General features: G+C 44.0%; 1 protein-coding gene across 1 annotated transcript; it reads right to left on the bottom strand.

Moving 5' to 3' along the window:
- Window positions 1–8,336: 8,336 nt before the first annotated feature.
- On the bottom strand, window positions 8,337–8,819 carry LOC124789094 (piggyBac transposable element-derived protein 3-like). The gene has a single exon (XM_047256384.1). The coding sequence runs from the start codon at window positions 8,817–8,819 to the stop codon at window positions 8,337–8,339; it is 483 nt and encodes a 160-aa protein (XP_047112340.1).
- Window positions 8,820–18,755: the final 9,936 nt, after the last annotated feature.

The following is an 18,755-nucleotide window of genomic DNA, read 5'->3' as shown; positions in this document are numbered from 1 at the left end:
TACGTTCGTGAGGTACTTCGTCTACTCGCACAGTGTGTGTATGTGTATGTGTGTGTGTGTGTGTGTGTGTGTGTGTGATGGTGGCGGCAGTAAGTAGGCAAGGTGAGAGAGGGAGAGACGAGCCAGCAGCCAGCAGCCATTGACGAGTGGATGAGTGATGCGGCAGTTGGGTGATTGATTGATGGCCAGACCGGCCTCGTCACTGCGTGTCTGGCGCCGAAGATGGCGGCAGTGCATTTCACGGGTCACCGGCCAAACCACTCGTGTCAACGTCACCCGCCTACTGCCCTGTTACACTCGGAATTAACTACGGAACGCAGGGGCCAGCCGCCTGCAGCTGAAGAGATTGCCTAAAAAGTAAACCAGTATACACGAAAAGCGTTCGATAAGTAATGCAACACAGTCTTTTCTCAGTCAATTTTCGCTGGAAGAAATGAGGAATTTTCTGTGGGAAATCGTGGAATATTCACGCTTCAGCCCCTAGAGCTACAAAAAGTTCCGTTAGGTAGCGACGCTATCCAGACGCTTCAGAATGGCGCCTGTAACGGACGTACGTTCCAGGGAGATAGCTGTCACTGAGTTTATTTCGGCGATAAACCAGAGCATCATATACAGAGTGGTCCATTGATAGTGACCGGGCCAAACATCTCACGAAATAAGCATCGAACGAAAAAAACCACAAAGAACGAAACTCGTCTAGCTTGAAGGGGGAAACCAGATGGCGCTATGGTTGGCCGGCTAGATGACGCTGCAATAAGTCAAACGGATGTCAACTGCCGTTTCTTAAAATAGAAACAACCATTTTTTATCACATATTCGTGTAGTACGTAAAAAGATATGAATGTTTTAGTTGGACCACTTTTTTCGGTTTGTGATAGATGGCGCTGTAATAGCCACAAACGTATGAGTACGTGGTATCACGTAACATTCCGCCGGTGCGGACAGTATTTGCTTCGTGATACATTACCGGTGTTAAAATGGACCGTTTACCAATTGCGGAAAAGGTCGATATCGTGTTGATATATGGTTATTGTGATCAAAATGCCCAACGGGCGTGTGCTATGTATGCTGCTCGGTATCCTGGACGACATCATCCAAGTGTCCGGACCGTTCGCCGGATAGTTACGTTATTTAAGGAAACAGGAAGTGTTCAGCTACGTGTGAAACGTCAACCACGACCTGCAACAAATGATGATGCCCAACAAGTAGGTGTTTTAGCTGCTGTCGTGGCTACTCCGCACATCAGTAGCAGACAAATTGCGCGAGAATCGGGAATCTCAAAAACGTCGCTGTTGAGAATGCTACATCAACATCGATTGGACCCGTACTATATTTCTATGCACCAGGAATTGCATGGTGACGACTTTGAACGTCGTGTACAGTTCTGCCACTGGGCGCAAGATAAATTACGGGACGATGACAGATTTTTTGCACGCGTTCTATTTAGCGACGAAGCGTCATTCACCAACAGCGGTAACGTAAACCGGCATAATATGCACTATTGGGCAACGGAAAATCCACGATGGCTGCGACAAGTAGAACATCAGCGACCTTGGCGGGTTAATGTATGGTGCGGCATTATGGGAGGAAGGTTAACAGGCTCCCATTTTATCGATGGCAATCTAAATGGTGCAAAGTATGCTGATTTGCTACGTAATGTTCTACCGATGTTACTACACGATGTTTCAGTGCTTGACAGAATGGCGATGTACTTCCAACATGATGGATGTCCGGGACATAGCTCGCGTGTGGTTGAAGCGGTATTGAATAGCATATTTCATGACAGGTAGATTGGTCGTCGAAGCACCATACCATGGGCCGCACTTTCACCGGATCTGACGTCCCCGGATTTCTTTCTGTGGGGAAATTTGAAGGATATTTGATATCGTGATCCACCGACAACGCCTGACAACATGCGTCAACGCATTGTCAATGCATGTGCGAACATTACGGAAGGCTAACTACTCGCTGTTGAGAAGAATGTCGTTACACGTATTGCCAAATGCATTGAGACTGACGGACACCATTTTGAGCATTTATTGCATTACTATGGTATTTACAGGTAATCACGCTGCAACAGCATGCGCTCTCAGATATGATAAGTTCACAAAGGTACATGTATCACATTGGAACAACCGAAATAAAATGTTCAAACGTACCTACGTTCTGTATTTTAATTTAAAAAACCTACCTGTTACCAACTGTTCGTCTAAAATTGTGAGCCAAATGATTGTGACTATTACAGCGCCATCTATCACAAAGCGAAAAAAGTGGTCCAACTAAAACATTCATATTTCTTTACGTACTAAAGGAATATGTAATGAAAATGGGGTTTCGTATTTAAATCAAACGCAGTTGATATCCGTTTGACCTATGGCAGCGCCATCGTGCGGGCCAACCATAGCGCCATCTGCTTTCCCCCTTCAAGGTGGACAAGTTTCGTTCTTTGTAGTTCTTTCGTTTGACGCTTATTTCGTGAGATATTTAGCCTGGGCGCGATCAATGGACCACCCTGTATATTCGTAGGCGCTTGCATAATGACTACGGAGACTTGGCAGTGACCAAAAGCTAGGCGTCTGTCATCATCGCAACAAAGTTGCGCAAAGCTGTCCGATCTGCCGCGAGCCGGCCGGCCGCACACAGTTGTGACGCCTGCAGTGTTGGAACGTGCAGACACTCTCAGTTGAGGTGATCGACGGATCACACTCAAACTCCTCGCTTCTCAACTGGACCTTTCTGTTGCCCGTGCTGACACCATTTGGGTTACTCGAAGGTGTGTGTGGCCGCTGGGTTCCTTGCCGCCTAACAGGGGAACATGGAGAACAACGAAGGACCATCTGTGCGGAATTGCTTGTGCGTTATGAAGCTCAGCGTGACAACTTTTTGTCGAAAATCGTCACAAGTGATGAAACGTGCGCTCGTCACTTCGAAACTGCAACAAGACGGCAACCCATAGAGTGGTGCCACATCACTTGTTCTTCATAGGAAATGTTCAAATCCACACCTTCGGCCGGTGAAGTCATGGCGACGGTCTGCCGGACCACTGAAGGTGTTGTTCTGTTTGATTTCATTCCCCATGCTGCAACGATTATAGTGTATTGTGCTTTCTTTTTCTTTCTTTCTTTTGCTACCACCTTTATCCCACATTGTGCGCAGGGTCGGCAGGGTTAAGTACGGAATTGGCATGGTTAATTTTAAGGGGTGGCCGGATGCCTTTCCTGCCGCCACCCCATACCCCCTCCAAACGGAAGTAGTGTACCCCAGCTGTCTGCGTCTACTGTAAATGTATGAATGTGTTTCAAATGTCTGCGAGTCGTGTAACTGAGGCGGGACGTGGGGACCAGACCGGTATTCACCTAGGGGGATGTGGAAAACCGCCTAAAAACCACATCCAGGCTCGCCGGCGCACCGGCAGTCGTCGTTAATCCGCTGGGCGGATTCGATCTGGGGCCGGCACGCCTGCCCGAGTCCAGGAAGCAGCGCGAAAGCGCTCTCGGCTACCCTGGCGGGTCTTTTTATAGTGTATTGTGCTAACCTTAGGATATTGCAGAAACGGCTTCAGCGTGTTCGGCGCCATAAAAATGGAAACGAGCTTCTGCTTCTACATGACAACGAAAGGCTTCACGCGAGTCCGCGGGCTCAGCAGCAGCTAGCAACAGTTCATTGGACTGTTCTTCCGCATCCACACTACAACCCGGATCTCTCACCTTCGATCTGTTTGGACCAATGAAAGATGCGACTGCGGGAAGAACTCTTTCGACCAGTAGAGCGGTACCATGTGGGCATAAAGGTCCTCCCAGCAAGGTGGCCGTTGCATTTAACGGAGATTATATTGAAAAATAGGATTTTGTAGGCTAAAGAGTGGGGAATAATATGGTATACGTAAATCGTAAACAAAAGCAACCAGAAAAAAATGTGTTGCATTACTTGCTGAACGCCCCTCGTACTAGTGTGCAAAACTTAAGGACGTAAGTATTGTTTGCACGCTAAGTCATAGCCGAGTAATACAGCTCGATGAAACTTCTACAGTAAATACTAAGAACTGCTCCAGTATAGTAAAAATGGTAGTTCAAAAAAATATGCTGTGAAACGAACAGTTATAGTCCATTTGTCCTGTGGATACGCCTTATTTGTGTTTAATGCAGGGGTTTCCATTGTCTTCTGTATTCTCATGCCGTTGATCATTGTTGATTCATGTGCCTTTTAGTGGCAGTTTCCCACCCCTGGGGCAAAATAGTGCCCTGTCCGCTCCTCCGACCTCTTCGACAAGGCTGTTGCACAACAAGAATGACTTCTTACGCCAGAAGGCTTCGAGGGCCATAACTGATGATTTTTACTCAAAATTTGAGCAGTGGTTAGGTTAGAACGCAGTTGCAAGGAAATTTTGATAGTTAGTCAAAGAAACTACCCTTAGACCACGGGTCTGAGAATGGGAGGCCACGACGTTGGGCTCACGGATTTATATCAAACTTTGGAAACCTTTCGTAGGCCGTTAAAGCAATATAATCTGCATGCAGTATGGTGCGCTGCTCTGGCAATTCCGAGAAAATCGCAAGAGAAGTTTTATGCGTCTCTTATGGGCCTGACGTGTCAGTGTGTAGGTGCTGGACGCTAAGGGTTATAGCGGAAAAGCGGTTAGCGCTCAAGCTACGTGAGACGAACGTGTGTCAGGTGACGGTTCCACTCCCGCTCGAATCATTTTTGTAGTACAAGTGTAAATTCTGTGATATTCAGATAATTTGTACATATACTATCTGTTCGCTACATTAGCAACGTCTCACCGCTAAGCAGGTGAACTGTCGAGCCTGCCTCTGCGGCTGTAGCTTGAAATGTCGAGGTGCAAAGTAGTTCTGGGTACGTTTCCGGACTGCATCTATATAAGGGTTTCGCAAATCACGACAGGCATAAATTTTTCAGAAAAACTCTATGCGTTTCTTTATTTACTTGTCGATAGTTATTATTATGGTTCTTCTAATAATTAAATTTATTTAAAATAGTAAATTGTTAAGTAACAAGAATGTCACTAAAACTTCATGCAAATACACTTATTTTTTAATTATATTACCTCTCAAATGTCATATAAATTAAATAATATGACCAGTGACGAAAAAAATATAGACAAAAAGTAAGTATGAGCAGGAGTCGAACCGCCGCTTCATATACGACGCCCGGAAGCTAAGGATTGTACCACCATGAACCTTAGCGTCTGCCACCAACGCACATATGCATCAGTTACATAATAGACGCGTAAAATTTCTGTTGCGATTTACTCGGAATTGTCAAAGTAGTGCACCTTACTACATGCACATTGTGTTGGTTTAATGGTCTAATAAAGGTGTATAAAGTTTGAATTAAATCTGTGATCCGAAGGTCATGACCTCCAGCTGTAAGTAACATACACTATGTGACCAAAGAGTCCGGACACCCCCAGAACATATGTTTTTCACATTAGGTGCATTGTGCTGCCGCCTACTGCCAGGTACTCCAAATCAGCGACATCAGTAGTCATTAGACATCGTGAGAGAGCAGAATGGGGCGCTCCGCGGAACCCATGGACTTCGAACGTGGTCAGGTGACTGGGTGTCACTTGTGTCATACGCCTGCACGCGAGATTTCCACGCCCCTAAACATCTCTAGGTCCACTGTTTCCGACGTGATAGTGAAGTGTAAACGTGGAGGGAGACGTACAGCAAAAAAGCGTACAGGCTGACCTCGTCTGTTGACTGATAGAGATTGCCGACACTTGAAGAGGGTCGTAATGTGTAATAGGCAGACATCTATCCAGACCATCACACAGTAATTCCAAACTGCATCAGGATCGACAGCAAGTACTGTCACAGCTAGGTGGGAGGTGGGAAAACTTGGATTTCGTGGTCGGCCGGCTGCTCATAAGCGACACATCACGCCGTAAACGACAAACGACGCCTCGCTTAGTGTAAGAAGCGTAGAACGATTGCACAGTGCAAAAACGTTGTGTGGAGTGACGAATCACGGTAAACAATGTGGTGATCCGATGGCAGGGTGTGGGTATGACGAATGCGCGGTGAACGTCATGTTCCAGCGTGTGTAGTGCCAACAGTAAAATTTGTAGGCGGTGGTGTTATGGTGTGGTCGTGTGTTTCATGAAGGGGGCTTGCACCCCTTGTTGTTTTGAGTGGCACTATCACAGCACGGGCCGACATCGATGTTTTAAGCTCCTTCTTGCTTCCGACTGTTGAAGAGCAATTCGGGGATGGCGACTGCTTCTTTCAACACGATCGAGCACCTCTTCATAATGAGCAGCCTGTGACGGAGTGGTTGCCCGACAATAACATCCCTGTAATCGACTGACCTGCACAGAGTTCTGACCTGAAACGTATAGAACACCTTTCGGATGTTTTGGAACGGTGACTTCGTGCCAGGCCTCACCGAGCGACATCGATTTCTCTCCTCAGTGCAGCACTCCTTGAAAAATGGTCTACCATTCCCAAAGAAACCTTCCAGCACCTGACTGAACGCATGCCTGCGAGAGTGATAGCTGTAATCTAGGCTAAGAGCGGGCCAACACCATATTGAATTCTAGCATTACCGATGGAGGGCGCCACGAACTTGTAAGTCATTTTCAGCCAGATGTCCGGATACTTCTGATCACACAGTTTAGCTCGTCGAAACTTGGACCATACATACCAAGAACTGCTACATTATTGTACAAAAGGTAACTAAAAGAAACACGCAATGGCACGAACAGAAATGACATTACACTGTAGTCATCGCAATTTATGGTGGTCCTCTGGACATTACAAACGACGGAACATGGTTTGTAGTAGGGTCTCCGATCACCACGCACAACAGTGCACGCGCTGCAAGGTGCCCCCATGGTGGCCACAAGACTGGTAGGGAGTTGAGGTGGTTGAGCGTTCCATTCCTCCATCAGAGCGGTTGGCAAAAGGCTGGATGGTGGTCGGTGCCCCACATTTGCGCGATGGCATTTAAGTCCGAGCCCAGGCAAGCAGTCCATACGCCAAATATACTCTCGTCCCAAGAGTTCCTTCCCCTGCGCTGTTCTGTGGGGTCGCGCAATGAAGTCAGGGCCCAATACACACCTGAAGAAATGCACATGCAGAAGGAGTACGGTGACACGGTAACTGTGCTGTGTTCAAAGATTTGGAGGTCAATACGCCCGTTACCCTCCCACGCCATAATGTCTGGACCACCAAAACGATCAGGAGCGACGACGTTCCTGGCTCCATTACGGGTTCGCATCTCTCTCCATAGGAGGGTACGTCCGGCATTACGATAATGATCGATTTGGTGGCCCGGGTGTCATGGAGTGGTGAGGCGTGACCCCTTTATACCGCTCCTGTCTAGAGCCTGTGTATCGGGAGAATGACCCATGCGCGCACAGTGACAGATAGCCTGAAGCGGGTTCAGTCGACTACGTAGTTCTAATTTTCATCTGCTTGAGGACAGCAGCGGACAGGACTAAACAGAAATAATTGTAATGTACGAGGGTAAACCTAAAATTAACGTCTCCTATTTTTTTTTTGCAAGTACATTGACCTGTTTATTTCTACAATGGTTTGCGTCAGTTTACAGCTTCAACATTTAGCCATTTTTCGACATAATCACCATTTCTGTCGATGCATTTTTGTAGACGCTGTGGCAGTTTTTGTATGCCCACGTCATACCAACTCGCCGCCATGCTGTTGAGAAAGTTATGAACCTCTTCTTTCTCCTCGTCGTCGGAGCAGAATCGCTTTCCGGCCAAATGTTCTTTTAACCTAGAGAACAGGTGATAGTCACTGGGTGCCAAGTCAGGACTATAGGGGGGGTGCGTAATTACCCCATTAAGTTCAAAATTAATTTTTTTTAAATTGATTTTTTTATTCCTTAATTATAATGTACATAGTGTATGGTCCACAATAAGTATAAAAATAGTCAAAGAATATTTATACATGCTGACATAATGGCCGTCCTCAAAATAGGACGCTGGGATCTATCAGTATCGTATAGCATACTAAACTGTATTCAAGTCTTAGCTATTTATTTCTTGTGAAATGGTACAAAACACTTCACACACAGTGTTACACGGCATTTAACACAATATGTTTTTGGTTTCCCGTTGCATTTAGCTCTTACACATCTTCTTTGCGTGCTTCTTTTGTCAGTCATATGACCAATTCCATCAAACATGATGTCTGGTATCAATCTCAACTGACTTGATGGATATTTCATTGGACGTCCAATATTCGGTCTTCCAGTGTCCAATTTCAGGTATGTAACTGTAACAGCACGTCTGAAATCCAGTAAATCCAGTGCATTTTTCCCATGTACTAGTATGTAGAAGAGCCAGGCATTTACGAGGGCCATTTCCAGTATACGTGTAAGTAGGACCCAGTACCATTTTTCCCTCTAATTACCGTCGCATATTTTCCAACTAACCAGTCATGGTGGTCAACACCTCCCATGTACGCGTTATACGACTTCAAAACGGCAGGTTGTTGCACTTGTGTCTTCTTACTTGCTTGTCTACTGTACCGCATAGCTGCTCCCAAAGGTTCAACTTTGTCATAATTTGTACCAACTGTAACGCATCTGTTGTCGTGCCATCGAACAAATAAGACTTCACCATTTCTGTCCATATGGTAGTCATAGTTTCCTCGAACTGTCTTTTTCAGTTCGTTGCTGCTCAGTAGTGGACAGTCACCAACTCGATTCTCTCTGACAGTCCCAGTTGCTCGAAAACCCAAATTTCTCAGATGAATCAGAAGATCTCTACTAGTGAAGAAATTGTCAAAGTACACACAGTAATTCTCGGGTTCTTCAATGCCGTCCAGCATGTTTAGGACTACTCTTGATCCCAATAGTAGGTCATCCCTTGCAGTATCTTCTGGATCCTTTCCACAGTATAAATCAAATTTGAAACAGTAGCCACTTGCTCCACAAAGAGACCACAACTTATAGCCAAATCTAATAGGGTTGCCTCGGATAAACTATTTCAGCCCACTTCGTCCATGGTATTTGACTATCATTTCGTCAATTGACAAATTTTCCTCAAATATTCCAAATTTTCGAAAAGATTCATTTATCATTTTCAAGAGAGGTCTAATTTTGAATCCGCGGTCGTGTTTGTTTTCATTGGCTAAGTCATTATCTTGAAAATGAAGCAATGTTTTCAACTTCTGATATTTATTCCTTGACATAGCTGTCTTTATAATTGGTATGTCAACATCTTCATCGTCAGACCAGTATAGCTTCTCAGCAGGGAGCTTGTGGTAGTCAGCAAAAAGAAGAAATGCGAAAAAGACCTTCACTTCTTCAACTGTGAGGATAAAATCCTGCATATTCTTCGTATTTACTGCATATCTCACAGTTTCTTTCACTATGAACTCGTATATGATTTCGTTCATCAGTTCTTCAAACATCTCCTTCGGAGTCAAGGAAGAAAGTTGTTCCTTAAATTCCTCTCTCTTTGTGCTGATGTCATGCTCACTAGTTTGAGAGCGCTTTGTACGAGTATAAACTGGAGGTGTCTTTTTCCAATTGCTTTTCTCATCAGTAAGACGTCTCTTCTTCGATTTACTTCTGGAAACTTGGGATGTACTTGACAGTGAAGTTTTACATACAGTTTCTTCGTTATTCTCTGATGCAACATAATGTAATTCAATAGCCCCTGGCACATCTGAGACTTCCACGGTTCCCGTAACATCGTCTGGACCTTCTTCTTCGTCGGTCATACAGTCAACTTCAGGAGGACATACGGTATTATCAATATGGCCCTGACCATCTGACACCGCTTTATAGAATGCGTCACTGTTTATTATTTCTGCTATTTCTTCGTTAGTGAGGTATCTATCTCGTCTGAAGGCCATTATAATCTATATAAAATGAAATGAAATAAAATGTAATAAAATAAAGTGAAATGAAAGAATAATACATTAGCACAAACTACAGAAAAAGGAACGTGTAAATACCTCTGTCCATCTGGAACTGTCTTATTTACTAACGGGTAACATTCATAAATATAAGCTGTAAATTTCAAAGTAACTTCATATACATATAAGAGGGGTCGTTACTTACCTCAGCAACAAAATCTGGTAAAATTACCATGTTCTAAAAAGAAAATACATTAGCAGTAGCAGAGTTTCATATTCGAACGTGCAGCAATACAAATAACAGAAATGATAACACCAAGTTCCAGTGTTCTATTTCGAGTACACCAAATTTTATAACAATGGAAAACAACGAATATAACTCCAGTTGAGCTAACAATGCAAGTAGTTTAAAAGACATATTGTTGACTATAAATAATCACAAAAAGATCTTTGCCACATATTTCAAATATTACTAAATTGTCGATAAAGTAAATACCTGTAATAACGAAAAGTGTGCCTTAGTATTCAATAATCAATTAATGCTGGATTTATTGCTTTTAATTTCCTGTAAGCATACATTTGTTATAAAAAGCGTCAAAAAATGACATAGAACAGTAATAGTTGCAAATTAATAATTTATTGTGTATTTATAAGTAAATATGTGCTCTGTCCTCAAAATAGGACACTGGTACTTAATAGGTTACGTTCCACGGTTTGCCGAGCGATGTGTGGGCGACCGTTGTCATGGAAAATGTGTAAGCCCTTGCTCAACATTCATCTTCTCCCGTTTGAATTGTTCGTTACAGTTTTTTCTGAGTCTCACAGTACCTGTCAGCGTTAATTGTGGTCCCAGCGATTCAGCTCCGACGACGAGGTGAAAGAAGAGGTTCATAACTTTCTCAACAGCATGGCGGCGAGTTGGTATGACATGGGCATACACAAACTGCCACAGCGTCTACAAAAATACATCGACGGAAATGGTGATTATGTCGAAAAATAGCTAAATGTTGAAGCTGTAAACTGATGTAAACCATTGTAGAAATAAACAGGTCTATGTACTTTGAAAAATAGGAGACCTTACTTTTGGAATTACCCTCGTAGTTAAGAATTTTGACCGTCAGAGTCCAGTAGTGCTCAGAGACATTCAAGAAAGCGGTCAAGAGAAAGTTTTTGTGAATTATTCTGTTTATTTCTTGAAGGCTTTTTTGTGTATTTATTTTTTTCAGTTTTGTATATGTTTTTAGTAGTGTTAATGATGCGTGAATGTGGTCTAAAGTGAATATATAGATCATTGTTCTACAGATGAACGCTGTATGAGAAAGTCTTAAGACAGTGTGAATGCACACGAGGGGGAATTTTCTATCATAATATGTTAAGCAAGTTTATGGTAAAGGAAAGCTGATTCGAGTGTAAATGAAAATAGTTAATAACGTAAAGCATAAACAAAATATCAGAATGTTAAATATTTATTTCGGGAAAAATACAGTTAGAAAGTGTGTTATTTGTTGATTGGTTAGTCATGAGAAGCGCGGACTAACGCACGAGAATGTTTTTCTATTGGCCTTAAAGAAAACTGACCAATTAGAACGGAGTATTCTTATGGCGTCTTTTCTCTTGGGGAGATTGAATGCTTACAGCAGTCTAAGAAAGTCGGAGCCCAACCTTTCAATGTTACAGTCGCGTGTAGTATGAGCTCCGAAGGAAGTTAAAATTTGGAGGTTTTAGTTGTGCTACATGTTTCAAAAGTGTTTTAAAGTGAACGCATATATATTCCAATGTTTTTTTAGAAAGTACGGATTTTTAAAGTAATTTTGTGTATGAGAAAATACAGTAATCCCGTGACATATTCAGCAGATCTGTGACTAAAAACTTGAGTGCATTAGACACCGATGAACTTAATAGTGTGACGAGCATTTTTATTTAAGAACAATCCGTGGTTAGTAGGTGTACAGATTTCGGGAAGTACGTTACCATAAACTTGCTAACGTGAATGAAATGGTCTGCCCATGACTGTGTCAAGATTAGCACGGGCTTCGCAGTGAACGTGTACATTATCAAGGTTCAGAATGCACCGAAGTTTTGCCAGTATTTCCACCTTTCATTCAAAATTAAGACATTTTCCCGATTCTTAGAACAGTTACGTTGTATGCAGCCTGGTTCGAGCTGCAGTACGGTAGGTTTCTGCTAAGCTTTCCTACCGGCGATCTGCTGCAACGAGTTCACAGGTAGGTGCAGGTAACGGACGAACGTAACCGCGCCGCCACATGTGGGGAGACATGATATTGCGCAGGTGTACCGATTTCCAAATCTTTGAACACAGTGCCTTCACCAGTCAACGTACTACTTCCCCATGCTCGTCTCTTCAGGGGTGCATTCGGCCCTGACTTCACTCTTCTGGGTGACAACGCGCGACAGCGTCAATGAGCGCAGATGGAGGAGCCCTTGGAACGAGAAGCTATTCGGGGAATGCAGCTTGCCTGTACTCGGACTTAATCCAGTCGATCGTGTGTGAAATGCGTTGGAGAGACGCAGTAAAGCACGTCCAGATGCGCCTATGGCCATCAAGCAGCTGGATGAAGAATGCAAGGCCCTACCGCAAAAACTCCTTAACAACGTTGTCACCAGCATGGGATCACGCTGCAGAGAACCCATTGCCATCCTTTCTTTCACGTACCCTATTAAGAATCATTTCCGCCTTTTATAATGTCCAAAGAACCATCATGAATTGTGATGTCTTCAGTGTCATTTTGGTCTTGGAATACAGGTGTCATTTCTGTTCGTCTCATTCCGTATTTCTTTCAGTTACGTTGTGTACAATGATGTACTTGTTCTAGACCCTTGGTCTAGGCGTAGCGTCTGTAATAAGCGGTTGGAACCTAGCCGTTACTCAAATTTTGAGTAAAAATTTTCAGTAATGGCGGCCGAGCTCTTCCGGCATAAGAAATCACCCTCGTTCTGCCAACGACCTCGTCAAAAAGGGCGGAAGAGTGGCCAGAGGTTCATGGCACTTTCTTGTCCTTGAAATGGGAAACTGCCCCTAAATGGATTCTTAATGAGCAATGATCAACAGCATGAGGATGCAGAAGGTAATGGAAGCTACTGCATTAAAGATACGTAAGATGTATCCACAGAATACGTGGCTTCTAATTGGAAAAAAGTGACATGATGATCTCTCCATTGGCAAAAGATACCGGAATAGTCCCTCATTCGGATCTCCAGGAGAGGAGTGCCAAGGGGGATGTGACCATGAGTAAAAGATTGAATAACCAACGAAAGGATAACGTTCTGCGAGTCGGGGCGTTTAATTCAGAAGTTTGAACGTGACAGGGAAGCTATAAAATCTAAAAAAGGGAAATGCAAAGGCTTAATCTGTGGAAAAAATTAATATAGTATTTGGGTCAACATTTGTAAAACTCTAATTCCTCTTTCTCGCTAAGAAAGAGAGAGAATTTTCGTTGTAGCGAATCAAAATTTACGAAGTAAGTAAGTATTTTTTATTTATCAGTAACCATTTTCCACGAAAAAATGAGAACATTGATTTTCTTGAATTACAGCGCTAACTACCAAGAATCAAAACAAATGTTTAAAACAAAATGTACGTAGTTTTTTTATGTAGAATCTGATTCTGCAATAAAAAATGGGGGTTCCATTTGAAATTTTAAAGTTGCCTCCCGTCCCACCCCAGGGGGCTGGGGTGGCGGGCTAATTTTAGCACCAGGAGATGTCCCCCTCGAAAATAATCAACTTTGGACTCTACACATTTTTTCGTGTGAAGCTTATTTTTCGAGTTATTCTGGTTTGTCAAAATTTACACCCTGTATAAGCTGTCTCTAGTTCAGTCTGCGCGTTTTGACACTCGCTAAGAAAGCCTGTTACGAGTTACGTGCATGCTCCCTCGTTTCTGGGAAAGAAAACATTCGGTAAATGGATTGAGGTAAACAGTTCCGAGACTAGATGCGGCAGATTGAACCCTGATGAAAAGCGTTTATGACGGCGCCGAGGTATATGCCAAGGCAAGATGAAGTTGACGTTGTAGGCAAGATGAAAATAAAGAACTTAATGAGAAGCAGTTCACTTCTTTTAGTAGACGACTCATGTCAGACGCTCTGGACATTAATACACTGCTGTCAGTAGGGTATTTCTCTGCGTGAAGCTGCAAGCTGCTGCTATGAATGGCGTGAAGCTCATTCACCGTACCACGTGCTGTATTATACCGGTTTATGGTGCATTTCCTGGGATCCGAGGGATACGCCTGTTTACTTTGTTGTCACTAATAAGAATTATAGCGTGAGCTATAAAGATAAAAGTAAAGCAAAGCAGCGTATGAAGGCTTACAGGGCTCGGCCGACAGTTTTATTTTGATGCGACCCACACGTCTGGATTCATTACTTTGCGTCAATAAGGCGACTGAGTAAGCAGATTGTTTTTATACGAACCATACAAAAATTAGATTGGTGTCACGCAAATAAGCGGCACGTGCCGTTCACAACGAGCACACGTGTTCTCGCGGCAATGTGATGTGACAATCGGGCGAGTGACGCTGTTTACTGGCTGAAATTTGCGTAGCAGACTGCCGAAATTGCAGCACTCGGAAGGATAGCAAACAAAACAGACGTGCTCCATTCTTTAATATTTGCCTGCACCTGAAAAGAAAAAAGAAAATATTTTATGATGAGTGGACGCCAACTTTTTTTTAACAAAAATGAGAGGCCATCTTGGCGATAAAGAATTGTTGCTACTAACATGATTATTCGCGGCACATGCAAATTAGTATGTGGAAAGTGTCAGAGGGCAACATCTTTTGTCTTGCCCTGCACTTAGCTGACCTGCTGTCGCACTGGTGAGACACTTTCCGTACCTTTCGCTCGCCATAGTATTGACGATATTCTCTGGATAGTAAATTTTGACTAGGAGCGATGGGTAAGCCTATGATCTTTTAAAGTCGTGAGTATGTTTTAGACATTCCTTTATTAAACTTAATAACCAGAAAATGTGGTGACACTGTACTTTGCTTTATCCCTTGTAAGTTCACCTCATGAAACGGCTTGAAGTCGCGGAACCGGTCGTGCCTTAATAAACAACAATTTTACCAGCTTTAACCGCAGTTCTTCCTAACAGCATTTACTTGTTGCGTTAGCAAGTACTCTTTTTTGTGCTGTTCTGAGTACATGAAAGTACGTCTTTAGGAAAAGCTCCCTGAGTATGTGCTCACTCTACAGCCGGCCAGAGTGGCCGAGCGGTTCTAGGCGCTACAGTCTGGAACCGGGCGACCGCTACGGTTGCAGGTTCGAATCCTGCCTCGGGCATGGATGTGTGTGATGTCCTTAGTTATGTTTAAGTAGTTCTAAGTTCTAGGGGACTGATGACCTCAGAAGTTAAGTCCCATAGTGCTCAGAGCCATTTGAACCATTTGCACCCACTCTACAGAAAGTTTTGACCTAGAATGTAATATGATCCACCCTAATGGTGATTCGTGTACAAGAAGCACGCGTGGCTCTGCCTGATAGCTTTTGTACACAAAACCTAAAATACAAAGATCCAAAGCAATTCTGTAGTTGGAAATTGAAATGCTGCATGGCTGGGGCTTCCCGTCGGGTAGACCGTGCGCCCGGTGCAAGTCTTTCGAGTTGACGCCACGTCGGCGACTTGCGTGTCGATGGGGATGAAATGATGATGATAAGGACAACACAACACCGAGTCCCTGCGCTGAGAAAATCTCCGACCCAGCCCGGAATCGAACCCGAGCCGTTAGACATGACATTCCGCCGCGCTGACTACTCAGCTACAATAAGATAATCAACAAGCTGTTTCAGAAGTTCCACCCAGTCACTTACATCGACTAACATTACTGCTGAAGGCAGAATACCGATGAAAGTTCATGCTTCGACTTGAGGGCAAGATACATACAGCGTCTCAGAAGCTTTCGTCCGTATTAAACATAAACTCATCAGCGACACAGGAATGTAATCATAGAAGCTTCAGGTCCAATATGTAATTATTTCGAGTTGAAACATAACCACTGATACAAGGAAGAGTACAGTTGTTCGTATGTGCTACACGTAGAATATAAGGCCACCAAATAGGAAAGAACTGAACAAAGAATTCTAGAGGCAATCTGCTATCAAAAAGTTTCCGTTTGGGGGCGTTGCTGCAGCCTACACAGGTGCGCAATGTAACACGACCCCGATGCAGGTGTACATGGGTGTTTCCGTAACAGCGTGCAATAATTTTGATGTGTCTGCAGCTGGGCCAACACCTTGTAGAACGAGATGGCTGAAAATGCACGCTAGACTAACGCAGACGGGCGTGAAGTACTGGAACAGGCTACGTAATTAATGCTATGAAGAAAAGTACGTAGCTGGATTAATACTTATCTTTAATCAATCATTGTGGTACATTGCTCTTGACTATACACAGGAGACTTTAATTACAATCACTGTATGGCTAATGGCGCCTTGCTAGTGCGTAGCCATTAACTTAGCTGAAGGCTATTCTGTCTCTCGGCTAATGAGAGAGAAAGGCTTCGTACATCTAGTCGCTAGCTAGGTCGTCCGTACAACCGGGCGAGTGCTTGTTCGTATCACGAGACCTGCCTTGTGGTGGCGCTAGGTCTGCGATCACACAGTGGCGACACGCGGGTCCGACATGTACTAAATGGACCGCGGCCGATTTAATCTACCACCTAGCAAGTGTGGTGTCTGGCGGTGACACCACAAATTTAACAGGACATAGAGGATGTTCCACTAAACAATCTGAGGTAGGGAACCTGGGGTGGGAGAAGCCAGCTTAAGGTGATGTGGAAGTAAACATATCTACCGCTTTATCTAGGATTCCTGTCTTTGCGAGCGCCTGCGGTAAATGCGGCTACGTGAATTCAAATGTTCAAATGTGCGTGAAATCTTATGGGACTTAACTGGTAAGGTCATCAGTCCCTAAGCTTACACACTACTTAACCTAAATTATCCTAGGGACAAACACACACACCCATACCCGAGGGAGGACTCGAACCTCCTCCGGGACCAGCCGCGCAGTCCATGACTGCAGCGCCTCAGACTGCTCGGCTAGCTACGTGAATTACGGCGACGTTATTACCAAATGGGTCCATACTGGACCAACCCGCTCTTATTCATTTCTTGGCTGGCGAAGGACAAACACCGGCAGACGTCCATCGGAGACTGAAGAATTTGTATACCTGCTGAAAACCACAATTGTGGAATGGTGAGCCAAGTTCCTTGCTGGTTGTGATTAGACACAAGTCGCCGGTCGATCTGAGAGATCAGAAGTTGCGCCAGCTAAAGTGGAAGACAATGAGATTACGACGCCTTCAGTCGCTTGATAAAGGCCTTGAAGGGTCGACGATTCATGTCAGAGGAGAATGTGCAACAGACAGTTGCGGACTTCTTCCCGCAGCAGGGTACGGTGTTTTACCAAATGGGTATCTTCGACCTGGTACATCGTAGGGATATAGCCTGAATGTTCACGGCGGTTTTGCCTTATTGGCATGCCGATTCTGGACAGTACGGGCGTTCGAAAGGAAACTTTTTGAACGGCTCTTATGCGTTAGAAAATCCTGGAATCATTTAATAATCGAAGGTATGACGTATTTATCACGCTGTCAGTGTGTGGGTGTTATGTTGACGAGTTGCGCAACCGATTGATCTGACAAGTACCCTTTTGCTCCTGCAAGAAGCAGTTTCCACCCCACACTACTACAGAAGTCAGACAGACGCTCCTAACGTACCAAAAAGAAATGCTTGAAAAACCTTCAGCAATAAATATCTTCTGAAGTCGTCCGCTGTAAGGGAAAGGCACAAAAACATTCTATTTTCTTACGTAACTAGTGGGATACTTGGGTACTGGAGTATTGCTAGTTAGTGTAAGAAAAACATTAAACGAACGGAAAATATTATTTATTGCAAAATTTAAGAAAAATCAAATGAAACTTTTATTTGTAAACTGATACACAAATTTCCGGGTTCTTTTCGGAATAGGAGGTTACCTCTTATGGATAGGAATCCTGTTAATGACATTTATATACAAAGTGTGGGAAAGCTCTTTTATCCCTTTTCTTTAAGAATGTTATTTACTCGGCAGAATGGCTGAGAGCCGCGCCTACTCAACTTGAATAATTATCCAACTGAATTTTTCTAAGTACGGTCGATGCTGTCGCGTGAGAAATGCAATGGAATGACGTGAATGAAGTATGTTATTTCTAATGGAGGAAAGATGGGGCTCGTCTACGTTGTAGCGCACAATACCATGAGCTGCGACATCTGCTGCCTGCGTCGTTCGCACCTGAAATACAACAAAACTATCTCTTCCTATTTGGACTGACCTTCGCCAATCGAACTCTCACTACACCTTGATGAAGTCTAGGACTCCTGTCTGCCCCTAGTCTAACTATTGGCGCGGTACACCAGTCAGATAACCAGTCCACCATGATACCACTCAATGTTCGCTCGCAGGCGTTAACTAATACTCTGTCTGTGTTCACACCGCACATTAAGTGTCGCAGCCATCACAGTGAACAAACGTTTAATCGCAAGCGACTCAATATGGAGTATCACTCCGATTCGCTAGCGACAGAGGTGCTCTCTCAGTGCAGTACTGAGTAGAGTCTTTGTTCCTCGCTCTCTGCGTACATGCACGAGCGCACTCGCTCCCGCTACTTGTTTCCACTACCAGAGCGTCACCAGGACGACTTCCCTCCACGCAAAAAGCGAAAGGGTATATCAGCCGTTGTCTTTGCCTCATTCCTCCGGTTCATTGCGTCAGAAATAGTCAACCAATCAGTTTTACTCTTACAAATGGGAGAATGGCTAAGTCGACCAATCTGGAAATATATAGCATCTGCGTTAGGCATTTACTGTTCACTTGTGAGAACTCTGAAACTGCACACCA

Source organism: Schistocerca piceifrons, chromosome 3 (genome assembly GCF_021461385.2).
Source record: "Schistocerca piceifrons isolate TAMUIC-IGC-003096 chromosome 3, iqSchPice1.1, whole genome shotgun sequence".
NCBI classification, from domain to species: domain Eukaryota; kingdom Metazoa; phylum Arthropoda; class Insecta; order Orthoptera; family Acrididae; genus Schistocerca; species Schistocerca piceifrons.
The sequence above is the reverse complement of the archived record's forward strand: the minus strand, read 5'-3'. Positions and strand labels throughout refer to the sequence as shown.